Here is a 22,654-nt window from a genome sequence, read left to right on the forward strand (position 1 = left end):
AAATTGTCAAGTATTTCATGTTTTAAAAATTCTTGTGGCACACCGCTTGAAAATCACTGTGCTAGCTACTATATTTTGCCATGTGTAATGCTCACTCTTTTGCCCGAATTTTTGAGGGAAAAATAAGGATGTGCATTATATGTGGGTATAATGATTACATACCATGGATATAATAATGGATGTTATCCCATGTATAACATGCACAAAACCACAGGTGCACATTATACACAGGAGTGCACTATAACAGGCAAAATATGGTAAATGTTTATCAGGAGGGAACCTTCAGGAACGAAGACTATGAAAAGGAGACCTCCTGGCCTTTGGATGAAAAAAGAACTAAAGGAAGCAAAATACACCTTGGATGGCTGCTCTGTCCTTGTTTCTGTCCCCTGTGTTGTTCCTGTTTTGTCTCTGTCCACCTGTGCAGACCCCAGTATGCCCTGTGGTTCCACTCAACAGCCTCCTCACACCAAAACATCACCTGCAGTGCAGACTGTCCTGAGATTGTGCACTGCAGCCTAAGCCACACCTTGAATGTCCCTTCCTACACACTGCTCTTCTCCCTTATGTTTTTTCAGCCCTAACATCTGGTTTCCCCTTCTTCTCCCTTCCCACCCCTGGCTCCTGTCCCTGTTTCTGTCCTTTTCCCTTCTTTCTGGTCTCCTCACCCTCCTACCCACTACTCCTCAGGAACAGAATGGAGTCTTCTGTGAAGATAATGACCCTTTTAGTTACTGAGCCTTATCAAAGCTTTGGTTGCAAATGTTACAGACAGCAGACAGAGCTTTGTCTGTAGGATGGGAGTGTTATCTAAATCCATGGGAGTCCTGCCCTGGCTGGTGTAGCTCCTTGGATTGAGCGTGGGCTGTGAACCACAGGGTAACTGATTCGATTCCCAGTCAGGGCAAAAGCCTGGATTGCAGGCCAGGTCCCCAGTGGAGGCCTCGTGAGAGTCAACCACACATTGATGTTCTCTCCCTCTCTTTCTCCCTCTCTTCCCTCTCTCTAAAAATAAATAAAATCTTAAAAATAAATAAATAAATCCATGGGAATCCTTAGGACCAGGAAGTATTTCCTCTGAATTTCACCTCATGGTCCAGCAATCCCTTCTCCCCACTGGTAACCCAGTGGTAACCCATGCCAGACCCCCTGTCCTTATGTAGAAGCAGCCATTCAAAAACTAGCTCCCAGTAGAAAAAGCTTTGATACTGTAAGGCAGTGAGCAGAAAGAATGCTTTCCCTTTGGACTAAGAAGAGCTCTAACCTAAAAGGTGGCCTGGTTGTGACAGAACATACCAGGTGTGTCACAGTACCTGGTATTGCTGTGATGCCAGGCCTATCCCCCTCAAAAAGAGATTGACCTTTTCCTCCCCCATTCCCTTCTCCCTTCTCCACCTCTGCCCCTCACTCTTGGTTTAGAATTGCAAGTGTCTCCATGAGTATATTAGTGAAGATATTCACAATACAATGTTAGTGGCTGATAGTAGGGATAGTAGTGTAAATGAGTAACCTCTTAAGGCATTTTTTTAGCAACCTTAATGTTCTAAATACTCACTATTAAAATAAAAGGAATGAAGAAGGAGGTCAGAGAAGTGATTCTCTGTGATGAAATGTTTAGTGGCATCCTGATGGAGGACGGAGAGGAATGATTAGGCAAACATATCGTGCAAATCAGAAGGTTGCTCACTAATGAGAGCAAAAGAACCGTCCTAGCCCTTGGCTGGGTGGCTCAGTTGTTTAGGGCGTCATCTCGTACAACACAAGGTTGCGGGTTCAGTCCCCAGTCAGGGCACATACGGGAGGCAGCCAGTCAATGTTTCTGTCTCACATCAATGTTTCTTGCTCTCTCTCTCTCTGTCTTTTCCTATCTCTCTCTCTTTCTCCCCCTTCCTCTCTTTAAAATCAATAAACATATCCTCAGGAGATTTTTTAAAAAGACTGCCCTACACAAATACTTGCTACTTTCTTGCTGAGCAATTGATTCTCTTTCTAAAAGAGAGGGTTAGGGTTTTCCTGCCCTTGTAAATAAGCTTCTGGCACGCTTCCTAAGAGCTCTGAGAAGTCTGAGGAGCCAGGAATACTGTGTTGCTTCTCACTTGACCCTGACCCACAGGAAAGCTGGGTCTGGATCTTGCCACTGTTGCAACCTGAGAAAAAGGAGTGTTAAAGCAGGACCCAGAGTCCAAAGCAGGTCCACAGAGAGCAGCACAGTGGGAGGGCACGTCTCCTTCTGGAAGGAGACCCAGCCGATAAGGCTGAGATGAGCACCAAAAGGAGGCTGAGAGTCCAAGAGAGCCAGATTTGAGCCCCGGTTCCCTGTCTCTGGGCTTCATTTCCTTTAATTTCCACGGGATCTGCTCAGCTGCACTGCAGGTTCCCCGCAGTCCTGTTTTTCTCTAGGCCAAGCTGGGAGAAAACCCAGACCTCCTTTCTTATGCCCCTTACTTAGCACAGGTGAGACTAATGGAAGTTTCCAATTTTTACTCAAAACTAAGAGAAAGCAAAAGACAAATGACTCAATAAAACATTCTGTTTCTCCCCTGGAAAATATTTTTTAAATAAAACTTAAAAGAACAGAAGGGAGAAAAAAATTGGATAAAGCAACTTTCTTAAACAATGACCACAGGCTCTCTGAAGTTCCTCCAGGTCCTGCCCAGAGAACATGCCTCTGCAGGTTATAGGCTGTTCCCATGTCCTCTCCTCTCTCCTTTCCTTTATTTCCCTCAGTTCTCTCCCCCCGGAGGTGAGGGGCCAAGGTTAACCCAAGAGAACTGTGAATGGGGGAAGAGGAGGTGACCACCCACCTCCCTTGGGTGGCATGCTTGAGTTCTGCTCAGAGCGTGGTCAAAATCAGCAGGAAGAGACCAGGTGAGTCCTGCTCTGCAGACAGAAACAAGGCGGAGGCAGAAACCCCCTGGCCTGCCAACCCCCTTGATGCTGAGAATGTGAGTCCCTGAGGTTTGAATGCCCTTTTGTAAGTACCTCACAGATCGTTCCTGGTTGGAGGCTCACAGCATCAATAACTGCACGAGATGGACAGGAGAGTTATACATTATTAACCTTTTTGTATAGATTAAAAGAAACAAACATTCTGATGCTTAGAGAGTCACACAGCTTGTAGTAGGGGAGCCCGCTCTAGAACCTGACCTTGGGAGTCAGAGGTCAGCCTCTCCCCTTTCCACCACGCACCACCTAAGTGTAAACAACACTGAGCTGATTATAGCACCTCCCACCTTCTGGCCCTTGTCAGCATCCTTGCACTCCCTGGGAGAGGTACTGTAATGTCAGCTACAGTTGACACTTTGCAGAAATTCAGGTGGTCTCAGAGGATCTGTCTGTCTTATATAACTCTGGGAAAGCCTCCAAAAACCAACAGTGATTCTGAGATAGCGGCAATCTGTCCCCTGTGATCCGTAGCCGACAATCGGAAAAAGCAGAGGGTGCCACACCGGGAGAGGAAACGGCATGACTTCTCCTTGTTTAAGCTTTCCGACTCGGAGATGAGGGTGAAGATCTCCCCACAGCTTCTGCTGGCCACGCACCGCTTCATGGCCACAGGTATGACTCTGTCTACCCGTGTCTCCACCCCAGGCAGTAAAGCCGAATCTGCAGGCACCAGTCATTTGTAATACCTCGTGATCTAATTCCAATGTGAGACTGAGAACCACTGTTCCAGGAGAGGCCATCGCCTTAGGCAGGATGACAGGGTGCCACATACTGTCAGTTCCAGCCTGGCCTGGTCTTCTAGGGAGGGAGTGAGTACAACTCAACTCTGCTTGTCTCTCGAGGAAAAAGCTAAAGAAACCACTGCTGCACTTTTTCCTTCCTCCACTCGCTTGCTGGCGGGAGACAGAGGCCGGCCTCCATCCTCTTGGAGTTGGGGTGCCCAGAGGATTTGTGGGGAAGGGAAAGGCACTGGCCTACACGTCAACAAGGCTCCGGAGCCCAGTACCCTCCAGAGGCTGTATAGGCCCGTGAGGTACGAGTTCTAAAATACAGAAGTGGGTTGTGAATCTTGGGCTCTGTAGAAAAAAACAAAGTGAGAGAATGGAAAGCTAAACTTGCGAACAAGGTAAAGTTTGTCCTTAAGCCCTCTGACCTCCTCACCCATGCCTAATTAATATGCTGACCTAGAGTGATCACACCCATTACGAAGTTCAGTATTTAATTAATTCAGTGTATGATTATTGGGTATATAATGAGTACTGGTACTATTCCAGGTGTGAAAAAGTAGAAAAGTTTATGTTGCAGTTCCTTGGAGTTTTCAACCTGTCTGGTTCTGAATACGGATTTCTTTTAACTACTGACTGATTTTCTAGAGCAAAGCAGCTATATCTTTTAATACAATAATATTATAATGTGATATAATGTAATATAATATCTGTTAATATATCAATTTGATGCAAGGATGCTCCACACTATTGAGCACACATCACTTAAATAATTACCATTTCTGTTAGCTTGAAATTTCATTTCATTCAAGTATACACCTGTGAAACCATCACTACAATCTATGCCATAAATATATCCATTGCCTCCAAAAGTTTCCTCCCGCCCTCTTTATTTATTATTATTTTTGTGTATTAACAGAGGATCTACCCTCTGAGCAAAATTTTAAGTATACAGTACAGTGTCATTCACCACAGACACCCTGCTGTGCTGTAGATCCCTAGGATTCATGCATCTGGCAACACTGAAACGTTATATCCTTTGACTCGCTGCTCCGCAGGTCCTACTCCCAGCAACCACCCTTCTACCCTCTGCTTCTATGAGTGTGATTATTTTAGATTCACCATATAAGCGATATCACGCAATGTCTGTCCTTCTGTGTCTGGCCTATTTCACTTAGCACAGTGTCCTCCAGGTTCATCCATGTTGTCACACTTGGCAAGATTGCCTCCTTTTTTTAAATCCATATGCAACTTTTAATAAAATCAAGTAGAAGATTAATTACAAAGGTGTCGTTTCCAAAATGGTGACCTGTTTTTCCTGAGGTGCCAGTGCAGGGACACGCATCCCCAGGAGGAGTGGGGGATGCACACTTGGGTTTAAGACTGCCCCCACCCGGGAGAGTCACAGGAGGAGCCCTTCCAGCTGAGTGCCTGGAGCACAGATGGAGGTCGGCTCTAGACACGTGCCCTGGTTGTGCCCACTCTGACTTTTCCCAGCTGCCAATTCCTCCTGACTCCTACTCTCCTCTAGAAGTGGAGCCCTTTAAGTCTCTGTACCTTTCGGAGAAAATCCTACTCCGGCTCCTGAAACACCCGAACGTGATCCAGGAGCTGAAGTTTGATGAGAAGAACAAGAAAGCCCCAGAACACTACCTCTACCAGCGCAACCGCCCTGTGGACTATTTTGTGCTGCTTCTCCAGGTGAGTAGGAAAGGTAGAGGCCCTCTGAGGGCAAGACGAGGGCATCCCTAGGCTGGAGAGGAATGGTCTTGCCTCCCCAGTTCCAGATTCCAGGGTTCAGCTGGCTGCCTTTGGGAGCAAGGCCAGGTCAGGTCAGTGTTTGTCAGTGACCCACAGAAGGAGCCCGGTACGACTGGTTGGTGTCCTGGGAGGGGTGGGATCTGATGACATGTAGTCTGACCTCTCAGGGAGGTTTGTGGTCAGGTGCAGTGGGTACCTCTCCAGCAGAGGGGTTTTGTGACTGAACTGCCAAAGCTGCCGTCCTACAGAATCCCTAACACCTTCTTGTCTCTGCTTGGACGTGCCCAGAAGTGGAACTGTCCTGCGCCTTCTCCCAGACTTCAGACACTTCTTATTTCAAGCTTTTCCCTCTGTCTCTCTGAAATCTCATCATCTCTGACTTCCACCCACTGGTCCTGCTCTCCTCCCTGGAGGTGCACAGAACACATCCATTCTCTCTCAAACATCTCAGCCTTTGCAGTTCCTTGACTCTTCTCCTTAAGAGAACCAGGAAGGAAATTAATAACTGAGAGAAAGTGGTGCAGCAACTGCCCAGCACTCACATAAGTGCAGTCACTTTCTGCCCTGCATGCCCGGATAGGCCTGGAAATGCGTGGCAGGCCTAGTTCCAGCACTGGATGCTACCGGCTCTACCGTCACCTCTATCACCGTCCCATCTCTTCCCAGTAGAACCTTATGAACCCTAAATACAGTGATTGTCTTAAAATCTTAAACACACAATAACTTACAAGTGGCCTCTATTTTGTCACTGTCCACCTGCAGTCTGTCTGCTCTGACACGGTAGTGTGCCTCACACCCATCTTTCCAAATAGCCTCAAAGTGACCTCCCTTCTCCGAAAATGGAGTCACATTCTTCCCTGTTGGAAATCTAGAAGTGTTCTGTCTCATTTTTTGAATAACATAATGAACCTCTACACACTACTGTCTTATGCTTAATATAAACTTAACTGTTTTCAAATCAAAGTTGGAGGAAGCAAAGTGTAGTGTGGCAAGAATGTAAATCCAGAAATTAGAAAGATTAGGCTTTAAAATTCCAATGTTGCCACTTCCTAACTGGCCTTGACCAAGCTGTGTAACCTCTCTATGAGACTCCAAGTTAGTTCATCTGTAAACTGAGAGGGAAGTCAGCATGGGCCTCATAGGTTTTTATGTGCTGTGCACGAAGTGCAGTGTCAGGCCCACAGACACACTATATGCTACACATAAGCCGCCATTAGTGGTGATGAATTTAAACAAGCTTTGCACAAAGTCAGATTTTATCTCATCCAGATTTAGGGATGGTCTAAATCTCAGCCAAACCAGTGAGACAGTTCACAGGGCCCTGGGCCGGCTGGTGCCTGGACCTGCATCATGGAAGGGCCATTACATTATGCAAGGAGAGCTTGCTTAGGGTTATTCATGACTGGATGCTTTATGAACTAAGCAATTAATTTACTGCAAAGAGCTACTGAAGTTAGAGGTGCTATTTCTGAAACGTAAATCTGGACAGAACTCACATTTTCCTGTGATAAGATCTTAAGTCACTTGTTATCCAGACAGAAGCTTAGGGTTGTTGTGAATAATAGAACCGGAAGTGCGTTTACACACCTTTAATACGCTTCCTTCTTTCTCCAGGGGAAAGTGGAGGTGGAGGTTGGTAAGGAAGGCCTGCGCTTTGAGAATGGAGCCTTCACCTACTATGGTGTCCCAGCCATCATGACCACTTCTTGCTCAGGTATTCCAGTTCCCAAGCCACAGCTTGTTGGGGAAGCAATGGGCTATCATAGAAAAAAGCAGTTAGGTTCAATCAAGTCTTGACTCCTGTTAGGGACCATGGACAAGCCCTTTAACTTCCTGGGCTTTAGTGTCCTCCAGCATAAAATGGAAATTAGACTCATTTTTTATTCAGAGAGTTTGTGGAAGTACATGGTAGCTGGTAATGTTATATCAAGTGTTAGGGATGAATACTGGTATTTTTAGTATGAAAAAACAACTTTATTTTTTTCTTACACTTCCATTACATTGTCTGGGTTTTGGTTTTGGGGTTTTTTTTATTATTATTGATTTTAGAGATAGAGAGGAAGGGGGAGAGAGGAAAACATCAATTTGTTGTTCTACTTATTTATGGATTCATTGGTTGACTTTTGTATGTGCCCTGACTGGGGATCAAACCTGGGACATGGGCATATTAGGACGACACTCCAACCAACTGAACTACCCTGCTGGGGCCTAAATTGTCTGTTTTGTTTTGTTTTGCTTTTTTTTCAGGGTTCATTGGTGCCGGGGGTGGGATGGAAAAGGGAGAATTCCTATAATGAGGTGTACTTTCTGAATTGCCTCTGAAACACACTGCATCCTTCTGTTCTTAGATAACGATGTGCGGAAGGTGGGGAGTCTGACTGGATCGTCTGTCTTTCGTATGTATTTCTCAAACCCCTCCCTCATCCTCCCCATCGTAGCCCTGCCTCAGCCCACTCTGGGCACCTGGACCGAGCACTCTGAGCCTGGGCTGGGGCTAACACTAATGCTGGCAGCCTCTTTGTAATGCTCTGCCAAAAATACTGCTTCCTGCCAGGTACCCACAGGCCACAGGGGCTTAGTTTCTGTGTCTGGAATGTTTTCTGCCGCTTCTCTGCTCATGTACAAGTGAGAATGGCAGGGTGGGAGGTTGTGAGGGGAGGCACCATTTATTGTCACCTGCCAGGGAATGCAGGTGATTTGTGTGCTCTGGTGAAGGTTGAGCCTTTCTTTCTCTGCTATGATAATTCACCCACTGGCCTTTACTTGAAAACCTAATATGTTGTTATTATTTCAGTGGGGTTAGTAGGAAGTGACTGCAAGATCTTGGGATATACAAGCGTAAGTCTCAGGCTGGTGCAATATGTTGCTTTTCTGCTCCTCTCTCCTTGTTTGCCACATCTCAGCTGCCAGAGAGGTGTCTGCCAGCTGGCCGTGCATGCTGACGGTGGGGCTGGCACAGGGCTTCTGGCTGGTTTGCTCTGCCCCTTCTGCACTTTACCTACTTGCTGTTTCCTGCATCAAATTATTGCACTTGTGTTTAGAAGGCATGGCGTTCATTGTGATGTAAGTGTGATCCAGGAAGAATTATTTCTCTAGAATTTCTTGACTCACTGGTCTGACATTTGCATTGCTTTCAGCTGTTATTGTTTGCAGTGGCTACTTTAATGCCAGATGGGGTGTTTTCTCTTATCATAAAAAGGTTTTACGTAGCATTTTATACTGGATTTCTCAGAGGGTCCCAAAACTTGATCAGTCCCTGGCACATGAAAGATAGGTACTGTTTTAGCATGGATAAACTAAAGAAGTGACTTGCTCCAAATCACCCAGCAAGTTGGGTGCATTCCCATGGATGCATTCCGCTGTCCTGACCGGCACACACAGCACAATGAAATACAGACTTGAGATCCCTCATGCTCCAGAATGCTATCTCCATGTGGGACTATTGGAACAATTTACAGTGTAATTTTACATCCCATCCCAGCATAGGGCGGAAATGAAATTGGAGTAGCTGCCCACACCCAAGGGGTGGCCCAACATGAGTTGAAGGAGATCTGAAAAATAAAAATCCCTGGTATTGATACATTAGCATATGAACATAAACCAGGAGATCTCCAGAAAGGTTGATGGAGGAAGCATCAGTACTCAGAACGAGAGCTCTGGATGGGTGCGGGATGTGCTGCAGGACCAGGCAAACCCTGGTTCTCCAGAGGTTTCCATCCATCGCAGTGGTCAAGGTAGAGTAACTACTGGGATTCTGAACCTTACCTCGGCATGTTGGCCCTGTTCTGGCTTTTCCAGAAGACCAAAATAGGTGGGAACTCTGGGGGGTAATGGTTTCATGAGGCTCCCCAGCCCACCTAATTTAGATGACCTTCTTTTAAAAGGAAATATTTTAAAAGTAATAGGAAGATGTGATCTGGTTTCCTCCTTTCCTTTCTGTCTGTAGTGTTTTCTATCACAATCCTTCCATTGTATCAGTGAAACAGGAATAAACTTGTAACACTGATCTCTCCTTCAAAACTGGTTAACCAAAAGGAAGCATTACACTGTTTCCCTCCCCTCTTCCCCCTCCCCCCCCCCCACTTCTGGGCATATTCAGAAATCTTCAGGAGGGAAAGAAAATCGAATTAGTCTGTAGGGGTATAGAGACATTTACCATTCCCCCGAAGCCCTCCCCACTTAGTGGAGTGAAGTGTGAAACAACTACAAAGAATCCCACGCCCTCCTGTTGTCCCTGGTGAACCTTCAGCCCAGGGTCCAGCCAGCCAGCCAGCATCTTTCACTGGCCAAGAACGTCGGCCTTTGCCACAAGGCAGTAAACTCTTTTAGAGTCTCACTCCAGCAAATTGCCCCTGTCCTCAAAGCCAGCCTGTAGTTCTATCAGCCTTTGAGGGTGATAAACGGTATAACAAGTTTGCCAGAACACTAGCCCTGTAACCAGTGCTTCAGAGTTGAACTTGAGGTTATAGGTAAGTCACTCTGGCTTTCCTGTGTGGAGCAAAGGGAACACAGCCAGTACTGTCTCCTTTATCTTGGGTCTGATTGCCAGGGAACCGGGAGGACCATGGTGAGCTTGGCACTGGAGGAACTGGGCCTGAGCTCGGGGTGACCAGAAAAGCAGCCCACAGGGCTATACAGGCGGAGAGGACAAGTCTCCTATTGCTTGGCAGGGTATACATTTAATTTGTAGCCCAGAAGTGCCAAGATTCTTCTTAAGACTATGGAGTTTCTTATTTCAGTGTATCTCATGACATGAAGGGCCTGTTCAAGTCGTCTTTGATATTTTCTGTCAGAGTAAATATGATTGTCAGGTATAAAGCTCCCGACACACACGCTCCCCTGCATGTGGTGGGTCCTTTCAGTCAAGTCATCTGATACGGCAGGTAAGACCGCAGCAGCTGCCTGCTTCAGTGTGCCGTCACCTGCAGACAGGCTTCGTTTAGTTCCTTGGAAGGGACCCGAAATGATCATATAAGAGAGAGGAAGACAGATTCCCATGCAGAAACACTGCTCGATCAAGGTCAAGATTAGGGAAGGACTGGAGGATTACTGTGTACTCTACCCACATCCCAAGAGATGACCAGTGCCATTTTGGACCCTCTGGGGAAAGAGAGAGAAGGAAAAGGGGACAGGAGAAGAGGTATCCTGGAGCACTCGTTCTTGCTGAGAAGTGACTGTGAGTTAATTCACCAAATTGATTCACATTAAGATTGCTGGAAATGCTGCCTGCCCTTCCCGTTTCCCAAGCCTCTAGCAACACATAGTGCCTCCACAGCACTGTGACCACAGAGGGACCCCCCCAGGAGTCCCAGGCAGGATACAGCTTCCTCCAGGATGCCCCTAGCGGGGGCATGCACTTTGCTTTCAGCCCTCTGGTTGGGAAGCAGATACATGTGGCAGCTGGGAGAGCCTGGTGGGAATGCAGTGCTGGGCCCCCAGCAGATTTGCCGGCTCAAAAAGAAGGCTGCCGCGAATGCCTGTTCTTGTCCTTGGCAGGTCTGATCGCCTCTAAAATCACTATGCATCTTTTTGGAAGACCTTCAGAAAAGTCTATTTTCTATTCCTCTTCCTGGAGAGTGACTTTGTAAGAGGGAACGTTTTCCAAGTTTTCAGAGGCACGATTCCCTTTTGCAGATACATGTGATGCTATGAAGAAAGATCCCGGAACAGACTGTCTCACCACACTCTTTGTCTCTCTCCTTTTGTGTTTATCTTCCCCTTCGCAACTCACAAATCCTTGGCCCTTGACTCTTTAGTGCCCGTCTCTGTGTCTCATACCTTCGCCTTCAGCAGAGGGGACTCTCTGGCAGGCTCCCCAGGTAAACATGCATGGGTGTCTTGGGTCCCCATAGATCCCGTGGCATTTACCAGAGGCCTTTAGTCTCTCACTCTCCTGCATAAGAACAGTCTCTCCCAGGAGGCATTCCCGGGCCTAAGGGCTTAAGGCATAACACAAAGCACAGATAACACTTATTTGCACATAGGGTCCAGGCATTGCTGGTTCAGTGTTGTCACTTGTGAATTTAGCTCCCAGGGCTGGGTCAGTGCATGTAAATGGAGAAATAAAGGGGTGTGAGATGGTGTGAGCTCTTCCTCATCATTTGTCTGACTCTAGAATGGAGGGAAGGGGTATGCAGCAGGAGAAAAATAGGAAGAAATGATGGAGTATTAGTGCTTTATTCCTGTTTTTCTCCACCTTTCTTTCTGTGTGGTCTTCGCCTTTAGCTAACCACTAACCCATCCTCATTATCTTCCCAGTAATATTACCATGTGGTGACCATATTCCCTCTGGCTCTGTTCACACAAAGGATGCTCCATGTAGAATTTCAGAACAACTTTTCATTAGGTTTAACCTCTCGTTAATTAAATAGGAGTTACCAGTTTCTTTTTAATTGGGTAAAGCAGCTCCCCGTAGAGTTATACAGTAACTCAAGGATTGAGTAGAATATAATAAATCTTAACAATCAATTAGGTGTTTGTCTTGTTTTTATATCTAGAGGTTGATCTCTTAGGTTCAGGGAGTAAGTAGTGACCAAACCAAGAATTTATTTGTTAAATGGCTTTGGAGTTGGAACACAGTTTCCCCCACCCTTATATCCATCTCCCTTATCCCAGGGCTGCGGTAGTGACTCTGAGGCCCCACCGTATTCTCAGTCATCAGAAACCCAGTTACACTTTGTTATCTGTAGACAAACCCTCAACATTCAAAAAGGCCATATGAGAGCTCAGACCCCCCAAGTCTGCAACTTCAGAAGTATTTTTGTTGACTCCTACTTCTCCCAAGTCACATTTTCCCAGCAGAAAGCATCTGGTTCCCATGTTTATCTGTACAAGTCAACCACATTCTCGAATTTCACCAAATTTTCCCTCTCACTGGATAGTGATTTTCCACCGAGAAATAACATCTTTCTCACTTTGCTTTCATGATGACCACGGGACAGTAGGGTCAGTGTGAGGTGCTGAGCTGGTGCCCTCGCCGGCTACTGCTGCATGCGGGCAAAACTAGAAATGACCACATCATGGTCCTTCAAAATCCTTTACGTGTGGGGAATCTTGATGAAGGAATAACGTGCTTTGAGTTTCAGCAAAAGGGATGATGCCCATTTTTTAAAGATTTTCAACCAAAAAGATCAAAGCATTAAAAAAAAAAACAGCAGTGACAGCAGGGGGTTATTTTCCTTTCTGATTAACCCTCAGTTTACCAGACAACCTAGTTAACCGTAACTTTCCAGTTAAACTAAAGATTAGTTCTAGTTCATTGGTGTTGGTTACGAACACCTTCCCGGTAACCCAGTGTCAGAGATGAAGGTGACTCAGTCCTGCCAGGCAGGCTTCCCGTCCAGCTGGCTGGTGCCATGTGTTCCCGGGAGCTCTTAACTGTCTGGCCATTTTTCCTCTCTGTGGGTGTTCAACCCAACAGGAAACAGGTGAGTGACAAAGAGGTGAGAGCAAGGCCACCATACTCCAACCCTTGGTTTAAGTCTGCAGAGTAGAGCCCTGACCGACAGAAGAGGAGCAAATGAGAGGCAGGGATGCCTTGATTCTCCTTCGGCTCTTTCCTCCCTACCTTCTTTTGTCTGGTCCCTGTCTATAGCTGACGGCCAAGCCTTCCTAGTGGTTGGGCGACATCTCCAGGACCTATATTATGCTATTTCCACTGTCACTCTTGCTTCTGTTCCATATCAGCAGCGGAAGAAGCCTCACTCATAAGAGTATTGTGGCAAGCAGTCCTGGGCACCTGGCCCATACCTGATTTGTAATCCAGGTGCATATTATATAAATTATGTCTTAACCCCATCTTACACTGGGAAGAATATAAATCCTGGAAATTAATAGGGCCTTAAAGTGTAAAAGGAACCCTGTCATTTTATTTGATCTCCACAACCACTTTAGGGGATGGGCAGGAATTGCTGTTGGGAGACAGTAGGTAAGGAAACAGGCTCTGAGAAACAGCCCTTGGGTCAGTGTCACCGGTATAATAGGAAGGTAGAGGGACTTCGCTGCACCTCTGAAACTAGGCATTTTGTGCCCTCTAGAGGGTTGAGACTTGGTTGCATTTTGAAAGCAGTTCTGCTAATGAACATGGTGCTCACATTGGATTGAGGCCCATGGTTCCTGCGCCAAATATTGCCACCATTATCCATAGGGCGTTTCCTGCTCTCTGAGCCTCAGTGTGAAGTAAGGAGAGCAGAGTGGTCTGTGGATAACCTCCAGAGCGCGGTGTGAGCAGCCAGCTTTGCAGGTGCCTTCAGTTAAAAGTGAAACTTCCAATCAACCCACTGAGAGTATGCGGCCTGCTGCAGTTGTTACTCCTCCTCCTCAGATTCATCCCTTCTTTCTTCTCCCAACAGCGGTGATGATTTCACAATCCCTCTGAATGCACAAAAGCAGAGGCAGGAGAGAGTTTGGGAGCAAGGGTTCTTTGTCAGTGCTCAATTGTCCATCTGTGATGTGCTTTGAGATCAAGGAGGATAGAGTTTTCTCCCAGAATATATGAGGAACCCCTAAAAATAATCTTATTACTTTGTGAAATGTGGTCAGTGGAAATATTCCTTTGGGTTGGCTCTTGCATTGTAAACATTTGGGAACCATTAAAACCCCGTGTAACATGAGCAAGTTCATCTGGGCTTCTAACTTGGGCTGATTTGCAGAGTTCACATTGTAGCTTTGATGGAGAGCTTTTGACATTTGGCTGTCTGATGTTGGCTATTAACCCAGAATGATGCGTTTTTATAACCCTAGTTTGTACTCTTCTAAGCCTGTGTAATTATACTCCCCCCATGAAGTTCAGAGAACACCGATGGCCTGTGGCACACTGACCATGACCAAAGTGAGCCTCTCCCCCTGTCCCTCACTGAATACTCCAAAAGATGTATTCAGTGGCTCAGGCAGCCATTGAACCCCACTTTCCCCTCAAATCCCCAGACTGAACAGGGGAGAGGGGATTCTACTGTATTGTGGGTCCTCCTCCTGGGATACAGTTGCAGCCGCTCCCCTGGTACAGGTGTCAAGAGTGAAGCAAGAGTACCAGAGCTGTGCGTAGGTCTTTGGGGCCCCTGCCTGTCAATGCAAAGGAGACTCTGTGCAGCCCTGTCTACAGTAGAAAATCTTCTTCCACGCCACCCCCAGTTATACCCCGTGTCTTCTCCCCCTAACCTCAGTCACTCTGATTTGTCATCTAGGACACACCTTGCAGACCAACCAGGCAATGGCTGCAAGAATGAGGTCTACCAACTTCTCCACAGCACTTGGAAGTCTTGAGTAGAAATCCCTGCCCCCCACCACCACCCTGTCTCTCCGGGGCAGCTTGAGGGCGTGATGAGCAAGAGTTGACAAGGGCTGTGTTGGCTGTTTGGCCTCCCTCCCGTAGAGGGGTCCTGTGGTCAGTGTCATGCATCACTGTTTGGTCTGTCCGCCCTTAGACCTCTTCGCACTGCAGCCAGGATTTCCCTCTTTGCTTCGCTCCCCAAGCTGTGCCTCTGTGTGCTTAGGAAATGCCAAGGGGAATTGTACAACTTGAACTAGTTTGCCATGCTGCTGGGACACTCGTCTGTTACTGATTTCTTCTCCTTTTGTATTAAAAGCATTTCCATGTCCCTCAGAAACCTCTGCGTGCATGGGCACAATTACCAAAAAGCCAAGTCATCAGCATCCCACCTATTGAGGAATGTCAGGCTCTGGGACATGAAAATACTCATCTTGCACAACACTTGGATGAGCTGGGGACTTTCTTTGTCATGAAATGAGGATTTCTTTTCCTTTTAAAAATTACTTTTATAGACCTGACCTTTGTAAGACAGCTCTATCTGTTGGTGTGGGTAATCCTTTGGGATTTTACAAATAAACCTTCAATAGCACTGTTTTTACTTAAAAAAAAAAAAAGCCCTGTGTCTCCTCCCAGCACAATAGCGGTGTTGTTTGTGTTTGACATGCAGGTCCCTGTGAGCAACATGTCTATGCTGGGTGACATGGTGACATGTCTATGCTGGGTGTCAGTGAGGAGGAGCACTCTGGGGGAACCGGGACACTATGTGTTGCCTCTGTGTCCAATAAAGAATAGAAGTGATTCAGGCAGAACCTTCTATGGATGGAAGTTTTTTAGTAGATAAGACAGGGCTGTGTTTCCCTGTCATTTTCCTTGAATGCACCTTGAATTGTGACAGAAGAGATAAGGATGTGGGACAGCAGATGTGGGGCATGTGAAGCACATGTCCTACCAGACAGACAGAGTTATCAAGGAGTGATGGTTATTTCTCAGGGTAACTGAAGCCACAGGGCCTGCTTATGCTCTCCCCTCTTGTTTCAAACCGAACTGAGGACCAGACCCAGCAGGTCAAGGTATGGTTTTCCAGATTCCACTCACAGGCCACAGAAGCTGCTCTCCTGCAGAGCTCCCTGCCTTTGCCCTAAGAACTCACCCCAGTGAGGCACCATCAACAGACTTAGCCAGCCACCACCTTAGAATGGCACAAATGGATCTAGCCAAGCCAAAACTCATCATTGTTTTCAAGGGACCAGGACCAGAAATTAAATACATATTTTTCTGCCCGATACTACCACCATTTACAGTTACCTTGGTGCTTCACTCTGTTGTCTGTACAATCCCTGTCCCTTTCAGTCCTTGGTCACTCTGGAGGAGGGTCCAGCCCTCTAAAGCCCAGTGGATAAGTAGACCTGACTCCATGACCTCCAGTTGCAAAAGCTCCTACTAGACAGTCAGATAGAAAATCCTAATGCTCCCTGTGGCGTCTTCCTCAGGCTACCGGGCCAGCGCCCTCGGCTTCCTGGTACCCTTTGATTCTCACTGCATGTGACCGCACTCCCCAGCTGTGTTTCTAGGGTGTCCTACCCACTGCGAGCTTCTTGGAAATGTCCACTTTCTCAGAATGACTTTAGGATGCCGGGGAAAGGTTTTCTGATTCCAGGATGATTTGAGAGCTCTGAAACTTCTTTAAAAAACAAAATTTAGATTTTCAATTTTAAGAAAGTCCTTAGGAGACTGTTATGTGCTGATAATTCATTCATTCTACACATTTTTATTGGGCACCTACTCTAGGCCAGGCACCATGCTAGGTACTGGGTGTACAATGATGACCAGAGAAGACAAGGTCAATGCCCTCGGGGCACTGGGGGTGGGGGCACAGGTAGAGGTGGGATAAAAGGAGGAGAGCAGGGGAAATGGTATCTATGGAGGTGGGAGATGCTTGCATGATTGAGGATCCCCCGGGCCACCAGTAGAACAGAGCAAGCAGGGGCAGGGAAGGGAGTCCCAAGATGCGATCAGACAGGACAGCAGAGGTCAGGTCGTGGCAGGGTTTTAGGGTCACAGCAAAGAGTGTGGATTTTATTCAGATTCAATAAGAAACTGATTTGTGTTTTTAAAATGTGCTTCTGGTAGCTGAGGTGAGAACTGATTATAAACACGAGTGTAAGTGGGGAGACCAGACTGTGGGCCAGGTGAAAGGGATGACAGCTCTGACTTGAGACAGAGGTAGAGGCAGATGGGCTTATTCTGTGAGCAGTGGAGAGATGAGAGGACTTGAGGCGGGGCTGGCGGAGTGGCAGGGGTCAGGGTGGATGCTGGTTTCCAGTGTAAATAACAGTCTACGTGAATGACATTTACTGAGAAGGGGAAGACGAAGTGGAATCCTTAATTCGGTGATCTTATCAAAGCAGTGATTCTTACGGTTCTAAAGAAAAAAATGATTCACACTGTTGTTATTTTAATCTTTCTGAAACACAGTTTGCCAGATGACAATAATAGCTTGGCAGCTGAACAAATCATCAGCCCCGAAGGACTCACTCCAAATAGATGCTAATCAGATACTTTGATTGATGACAACATTATCTCAAGAGAGAGAATTAAATTCCTGAGGTTCTACCCTGAAAGAACAAAAAGCAGAATCTCTGAATTATTGGACTCTTCATTTGAAACCCTGGGCTAAATCTGTGTTATGAGAAGCGGACAGCCTGCTGTTTCTCCTTTTTAAGGAGAAATGCAGAGTGGTGTCAGTTGGGAAGCAGAGGACTGGGAGGGACTTATTCCCAAAGTGAGATCAAGTTAGGGTCATCTTCAAAACTTCGCTTCTGTTAATCCTGGGGAGGGTAATTTACACAGTTCACTTTGAAACCAAGTAACACGGTCCTAACTGAGCTTTCCCAAGAAATGCTTCTTGAAAAATGGAAGACAAAGTGACTCTGAACATTTAGGAGGCCTTATTCTTTCCTCCCCATTAGGCACAGAGGGTGCCCTGCCCTAGCCCCGCACTTCAGAGGGCCCCACTTTAGCCCTCCTAAATCCTGGCCCTCTCTGTGGGGTGAGGAGTTTTTCAGGCCAAAAGGATATGCCCACACAACCTGTGTTTTTCCTTCCAGACTATATTTCAAGATACAGAAATCCCAGAATTCCCCATTCAAAAAGGGGGCTGGGGCTCGGTTCTCCTCATACAGCCCTGTTTCCTGACACAAAACTCTAAGGAGTTGGACCTGGCCTTCCAGGCTTTCAAGGACAAGGATAGAACCTATGTTAACAGTTCATGGGTGTGACTTGAACATGTACCCACAGAGTCTGTGGGCCTCCACAGGCCCCGGGCCCAGCCGGTGTGGGGCAGACCCGAGTTACCGCATGGCAGCACAGCAGTGCAGGGAGGATTGGTTACCTGGGCTGTGACGGACAGGTTTGAGGGCACATCTTGGCCTTTCTAAAGTAAGGCTTGTGAATGGAGTCCATACAAAATAACGCACCCTGCTAGAAGGTCCCATGGTCAGGGTAGCCAACCACACCTATAGCCTGGGCGTTATCCACACTGTCAGTGTGAGAACACCCAACCTGTAGAGAATTTTTGTGAGTTTATTTGAACCAAACTGACCACATGCCAGGGAGCAAGATCTCGCAATGCCCCAGAGAATGACAATTTTGCACTTTGTTATATACATTGGAAATTAAGGAAGGATGTAAGGACGATTGCAGGAAGATGGGAGAAAGCAAGGCACAGGATAGTTAAGATCCTGAGCCTCCTAGAGAACGGTCACACTCCAGAGGGGTCTGGAAAAGAGGACCACACTGACATTTCAAAGGTGTGTTAACCTAGATGCACAAGAGCCATGGACAGGGCTTGCCTAAACCTTGTTGTAGGCCTGGGGTGCGACTGCCCAGTGAGAAATTTAGGATCAGATCATCCTGAGGGGTTCCTTTCTGTCAGATGTATTACGGAGCCCCCTTTTCCTCCACAGCACTCAACCCAAAACCAGAACCAGATAAGGCAGCGATACCCTCGGCCCAGCTTCTCCCTGGCTGTCTTGGGAGCAGGAAGAACCTGAGCAGAGAGGAGCCATGAGTTCCTGTCCTAGGTGTTTGCCCCTCGAAGGAACACACATCAGTGGGGCAGCTGGCCGTTTCCCTGGGCTCAGACAGGAGGGTGAGGGCCTGGTTCTACCACCCAGCGTAACCATTGCCTTAAAGTCCTGCAGAACCTCAGTAAACAACACCCCCCTCTCTCTCCCCCGCCTCTGTTTCTGGTCCCCTCTCCTTTCTCTGCACCCACCCCTCCTTGCCTTTTCTCCCTCCCCTCTCCCTCATCACCTGCAGTGAACCGCTCCCCTTCTCGCTGCAGCGGGTTGAACCGCTCTGAGTCTCCCAACCGAGAGCGCAGCGACTTCGGAGGGAGCAACACCCAGCTGTGCAGTAGCAACAACAACCTCTACACTCCTGACTACTCAGTTCACATCCTTAGCGACGTGCAGTTTGTGAAGGTAACTCCCGCAGGTGGACCATCCCTCGATCCTGCTGGCAGAGTTGGCTGGGGAAGCGGGACAGGATGTGCATCCCATTCCTCCATGATCCCAGACAATGTGACGATGCGGTTAAACCTCAGAAAGCCAGAGCCCATGATTCTTCTCCTGGCTTCACTTCCAGCCCTGCAGCCCTCTCATTGCAAACCTTCCCAAGAAGCAGAGGTAGGACTAAATGGGAGAAGGGAAATTCTACTGTGCTAACTCTTACTGGTTTGTAGGACTGGCCACATGATTTGTAGGAAGAGAAATGGAAAGTCACAGTAGGAGTTAGTGGTTCGAATATTTACCGAATGCCTGCTATGTGCTCAGCCCTGTTCAGGCACTGGTGAGTTACTGGGGCGAACAAGACGGCAAGCTCCTGCCTTTCTGTACCTTCCATGCCAGCAGGGGAGAAAGATGGTAAACAAGTCATCGAGTAGATAAAACCTAGGTAATTTCAGGTAGTGATAACAGCCATGACGAAATAAACAGGGTGGTGGGGTGAACAGTGAGCTTCCGTTAGAAATGCTCACCAGAGCAGGCGAGAAAGGGATGTTTTTGCTGAGACCCGAAATGGGAAGTTGGGAGAATGTTCAAGACAGAAACAACAGGCAGGAAGAGCTTGGTGGCTTGGGGATCTGGGCACAAGGGCAGCGGCTGCTGTGAGATGAGACTGGAGCATCAGCAGCAGAGCCCGCTGGCACCTTTTTGGCCAGAGTAAGGCATTTGGATTCTGTTTGAACTGGGAGTTTTCATTAGGTTTGCACCTCAGGTCTTTCTATTTGTCTTAGTCTATTTGGGCTGCTACAACAAATTGCCGTAGGCTGAGTGGCTTGAACTACAAACTTATTTCTCACAGTTCTGGGGGCTAGAAGTCCAAGTTCTAGGTGCCAGCAGAGCTGGTGTCTGCTGAGAGCCTCTTCCTATCTTGCAAATGGAGAACTCTGGAATGAGTGGTTTGATAGAAGGGAATTTGACCATTCAACCCCTCGTTTTAACACAGGGCTTGGTGTTGTTTTTCTCATGTTTCATTTTTTTAATGTAAGTTAAGGTGATGCCACCAGGGGTGTACAACCTTTTGGTGTCTCTGGGCCACACTGGAAGAAGAAGAGTTGTCTTGGGCCACACATTAAATACATTGAGACACATAATCACCCAAAAATCTCATAATGTTTTAAGTAAGTTCACTTAATTTTGTGTTGGGCCACATTCACAGCCATCCTGGGACTCTTGCAGCCCATGGGCCGCAGGCTAGACACCCCTGCCTCAGACTAAAATTAAAAATCCCTCCTGATTTAATGGATGTGTGAGGACCGTTATGTAGGCTGCTCTCTTACTGACCTCTCCCACCCACCCACCCACCCCCTTTTTTTTAACACAAAGAGAGTTTTTGAGGAAGCTTTAGAGAAGTCTATACAAAAGGGGAGTTTTCACTGGCTGAAGCCCTTGTGACCGGCTGAATGAAGTTCCAGAATCCAGAACTGTTTGTTAAGTCCAGGAGTAAATTGACTTCACAGTAAGTTACAACATTAGGCAGAAAAGTGGACCTTGTGATTATCTGGGGAAGATACGACGGCTGTGATTAGTAGTAGTTAGTAAGTTGTAAAGGTGCCAAAGAGTCCTTATGCCTTTTTTCTTTGAAGTATGTTCTGTAAATATCATTATTACACTAAGAATATTTGGCATAGCCTGGCTGTGTCATTGCGACCAAGATGCCTCATCACCATCTGGTGGCAGAATCCCTAAATTGCAGGATTGTGTTTTCAGGGATGAAAGTCATGAAATGATAGGAGATATCACACTGGTTAAAGGTGAACTTCTGGATGTGTTGGCTACTAAGTCAGCATATCCCTAAGTAATACCAGGTGCTTTATTGGGCTTAATCAAGTGTCGCTTAGGAGATTTTCCTGTCCTTTAAGCCAGGAGAACTTGCAAGACTCCAAAGAAAGCTTCAGCTTCAGAAAACCTGTAGGCACATTTAAAAAGCTGGGTTTTGATGATGACCTTGGTTCAGCTCTGTGCCAGCTTTTGTCAGTCCTCCAGATTCTTATGTAGCCCAAAACTACAAAGTAGCTATTGGGGCATTTTTCCCTGAAGGACTGTGAAAGGCCATCTCGGTGGACATGAGAAAGACAGCCTAATGCAGGAAGGTACGTTTGTGGCATAGAGAGCAAGAGAGAAGACCCTTTAAACGAAAATATCCAAATTACAGGGGGCCATTATGAGACTCTGGAGCTTCCCCTTTGAGAGCTTGGAGTTGCACATTCTCAGATCACCCTGGCTCCAAAGAATGAATAGCGGTCCCCCCAGGCCAAACCCAGACTGCAGGAGCTAGTGCCCTGGCCATGATCTGAAGGCCTGCCTCTCCCAAACCTTAGGCAAGTTCCTCAAACTCCTGGACCCCATTTCCTTACTCATAATATGGGGAGTCCCAGACCTTGCCTGCCCACCCCATACAGTCATGACCAGCAAAGGCGATTACACGTGCCTCTGTGCTCTGTAAGCCATAATGCACTATGTGGATGGAAGGTCCCGTCCTCCTCTACCAACCTCTGCCTGCAAAACAAGCCCTTCTGGGTAACGCTAGCACTAGAGCTTTCACCGGCGTCTGAAACCTAATTTCTAGTTCCATCTCTTTAGGATAGTTATAGTATTTCCAGTAAGACAGTACATGAATTCCAAAAATAAATAAATAGTCCAATTATGTTTTAACTTAAAAATTGAGAAGAGATTGTAAACCGAGTTGGTAAAAAAGCTATCAGGAAGGAGTTTGCTACTGAAAGTAAATAGTAAATTTATCTATGAGCTTCCTGGTCCAAAAAAAAGTGGAGAGGGTGGAAACAGTGGATCTTCGGGTTCTCATCCAATATAAGGAAGTATATAATCACCTAGGGAAAGGAGCTTCTTTCTGGCAGTCATTTCTTTAAGGATTTAGCAGATGTACTCCTATATTAACTATGGAAGGCATCAAAACATACACATTGGCTTCGTCTGTGGTTTTGCCAGAGTTCATGTTCTGTGTATGGCAGTTTCTTATTTCAGCCTTTTCCACAAGCTAAGGGTCTCACTCTTGCCAAGTCAGTCATTCTTGACTGACCCTTAGGAAGAGGGCCCTTTGCCAACGAAGCCTATGTTTTAAACATCTCCCTGGGCAACCACCCTGCCAACCAAAGATGCCCTCTGTCCTCTCCAGGGTCTCAGGGGAAGACTTAGCTCCTCCAGGTGCAGGTGAAGAGTCCAGAGCCAATGAAAATGACACCGGTGGCAAACAAGCAAAGGGTCCCCTCATTGCCTTCACTCCCTGGTCTGGTAGAGCTTGGGTGAGGCCCCCCAGTTCATGGGCCCAGGCCAGAGTCTTGGGTCCCAAAGCACCCTGGCAGGTCTGCGTCTGAGCTTGGTCAGGCAGGCCACACCTGGGGAGGGCTCAGCCCAGCTCCTCCTGAGCTTCT

The 22,654-nt window shown here is 47.0% G+C and overlaps 1 protein-coding gene across 4 annotated transcripts in view; it reads left to right on the plus strand.

Annotated features, from left to right (window-relative positions):
• The window catches only part of CNNM1 (cyclin and CBS domain divalent metal cation transport mediator 1), a 48,859-nt gene that overhangs the window by 20,637 nt on the left and 5,568 nt on the right, over positions 1-22,654 (plus strand). For 2 of the 4 annotated variants that reach the window (XM_028512478.2, XM_036027131.1), the window contains exons 3-8: positions 3,418-3,558; positions 5,203-5,372; positions 7,047-7,146; positions 7,781-7,828; positions 11,189-11,251; positions 19,021-19,184. In XM_028512478.2, the coding sequence (XP_028368279.1) occupies positions 3,418-3,558; positions 5,203-5,372; positions 7,047-7,146; positions 7,781-7,828; positions 11,189-11,251; positions 19,021-19,184 (686 nt within the window). The remainder of the gene's footprint in view (positions 1-3,417; positions 3,559-5,202; positions 5,373-7,046; positions 7,147-7,780; positions 7,829-11,188; positions 11,252-19,020; positions 19,185-22,654) is intronic. The other 2 variants (XM_036027132.1, XM_028512479.2) reach the window with 1 other exon arrangement.

Source organism: Phyllostomus discolor, chromosome 5, assembly GCF_004126475.2.
Source record: "Phyllostomus discolor isolate MPI-MPIP mPhyDis1 chromosome 5, mPhyDis1.pri.v3, whole genome shotgun sequence".
NCBI lineage: Eukaryota > Metazoa > Chordata > Mammalia > Chiroptera > Phyllostomidae > Phyllostomus > Phyllostomus discolor.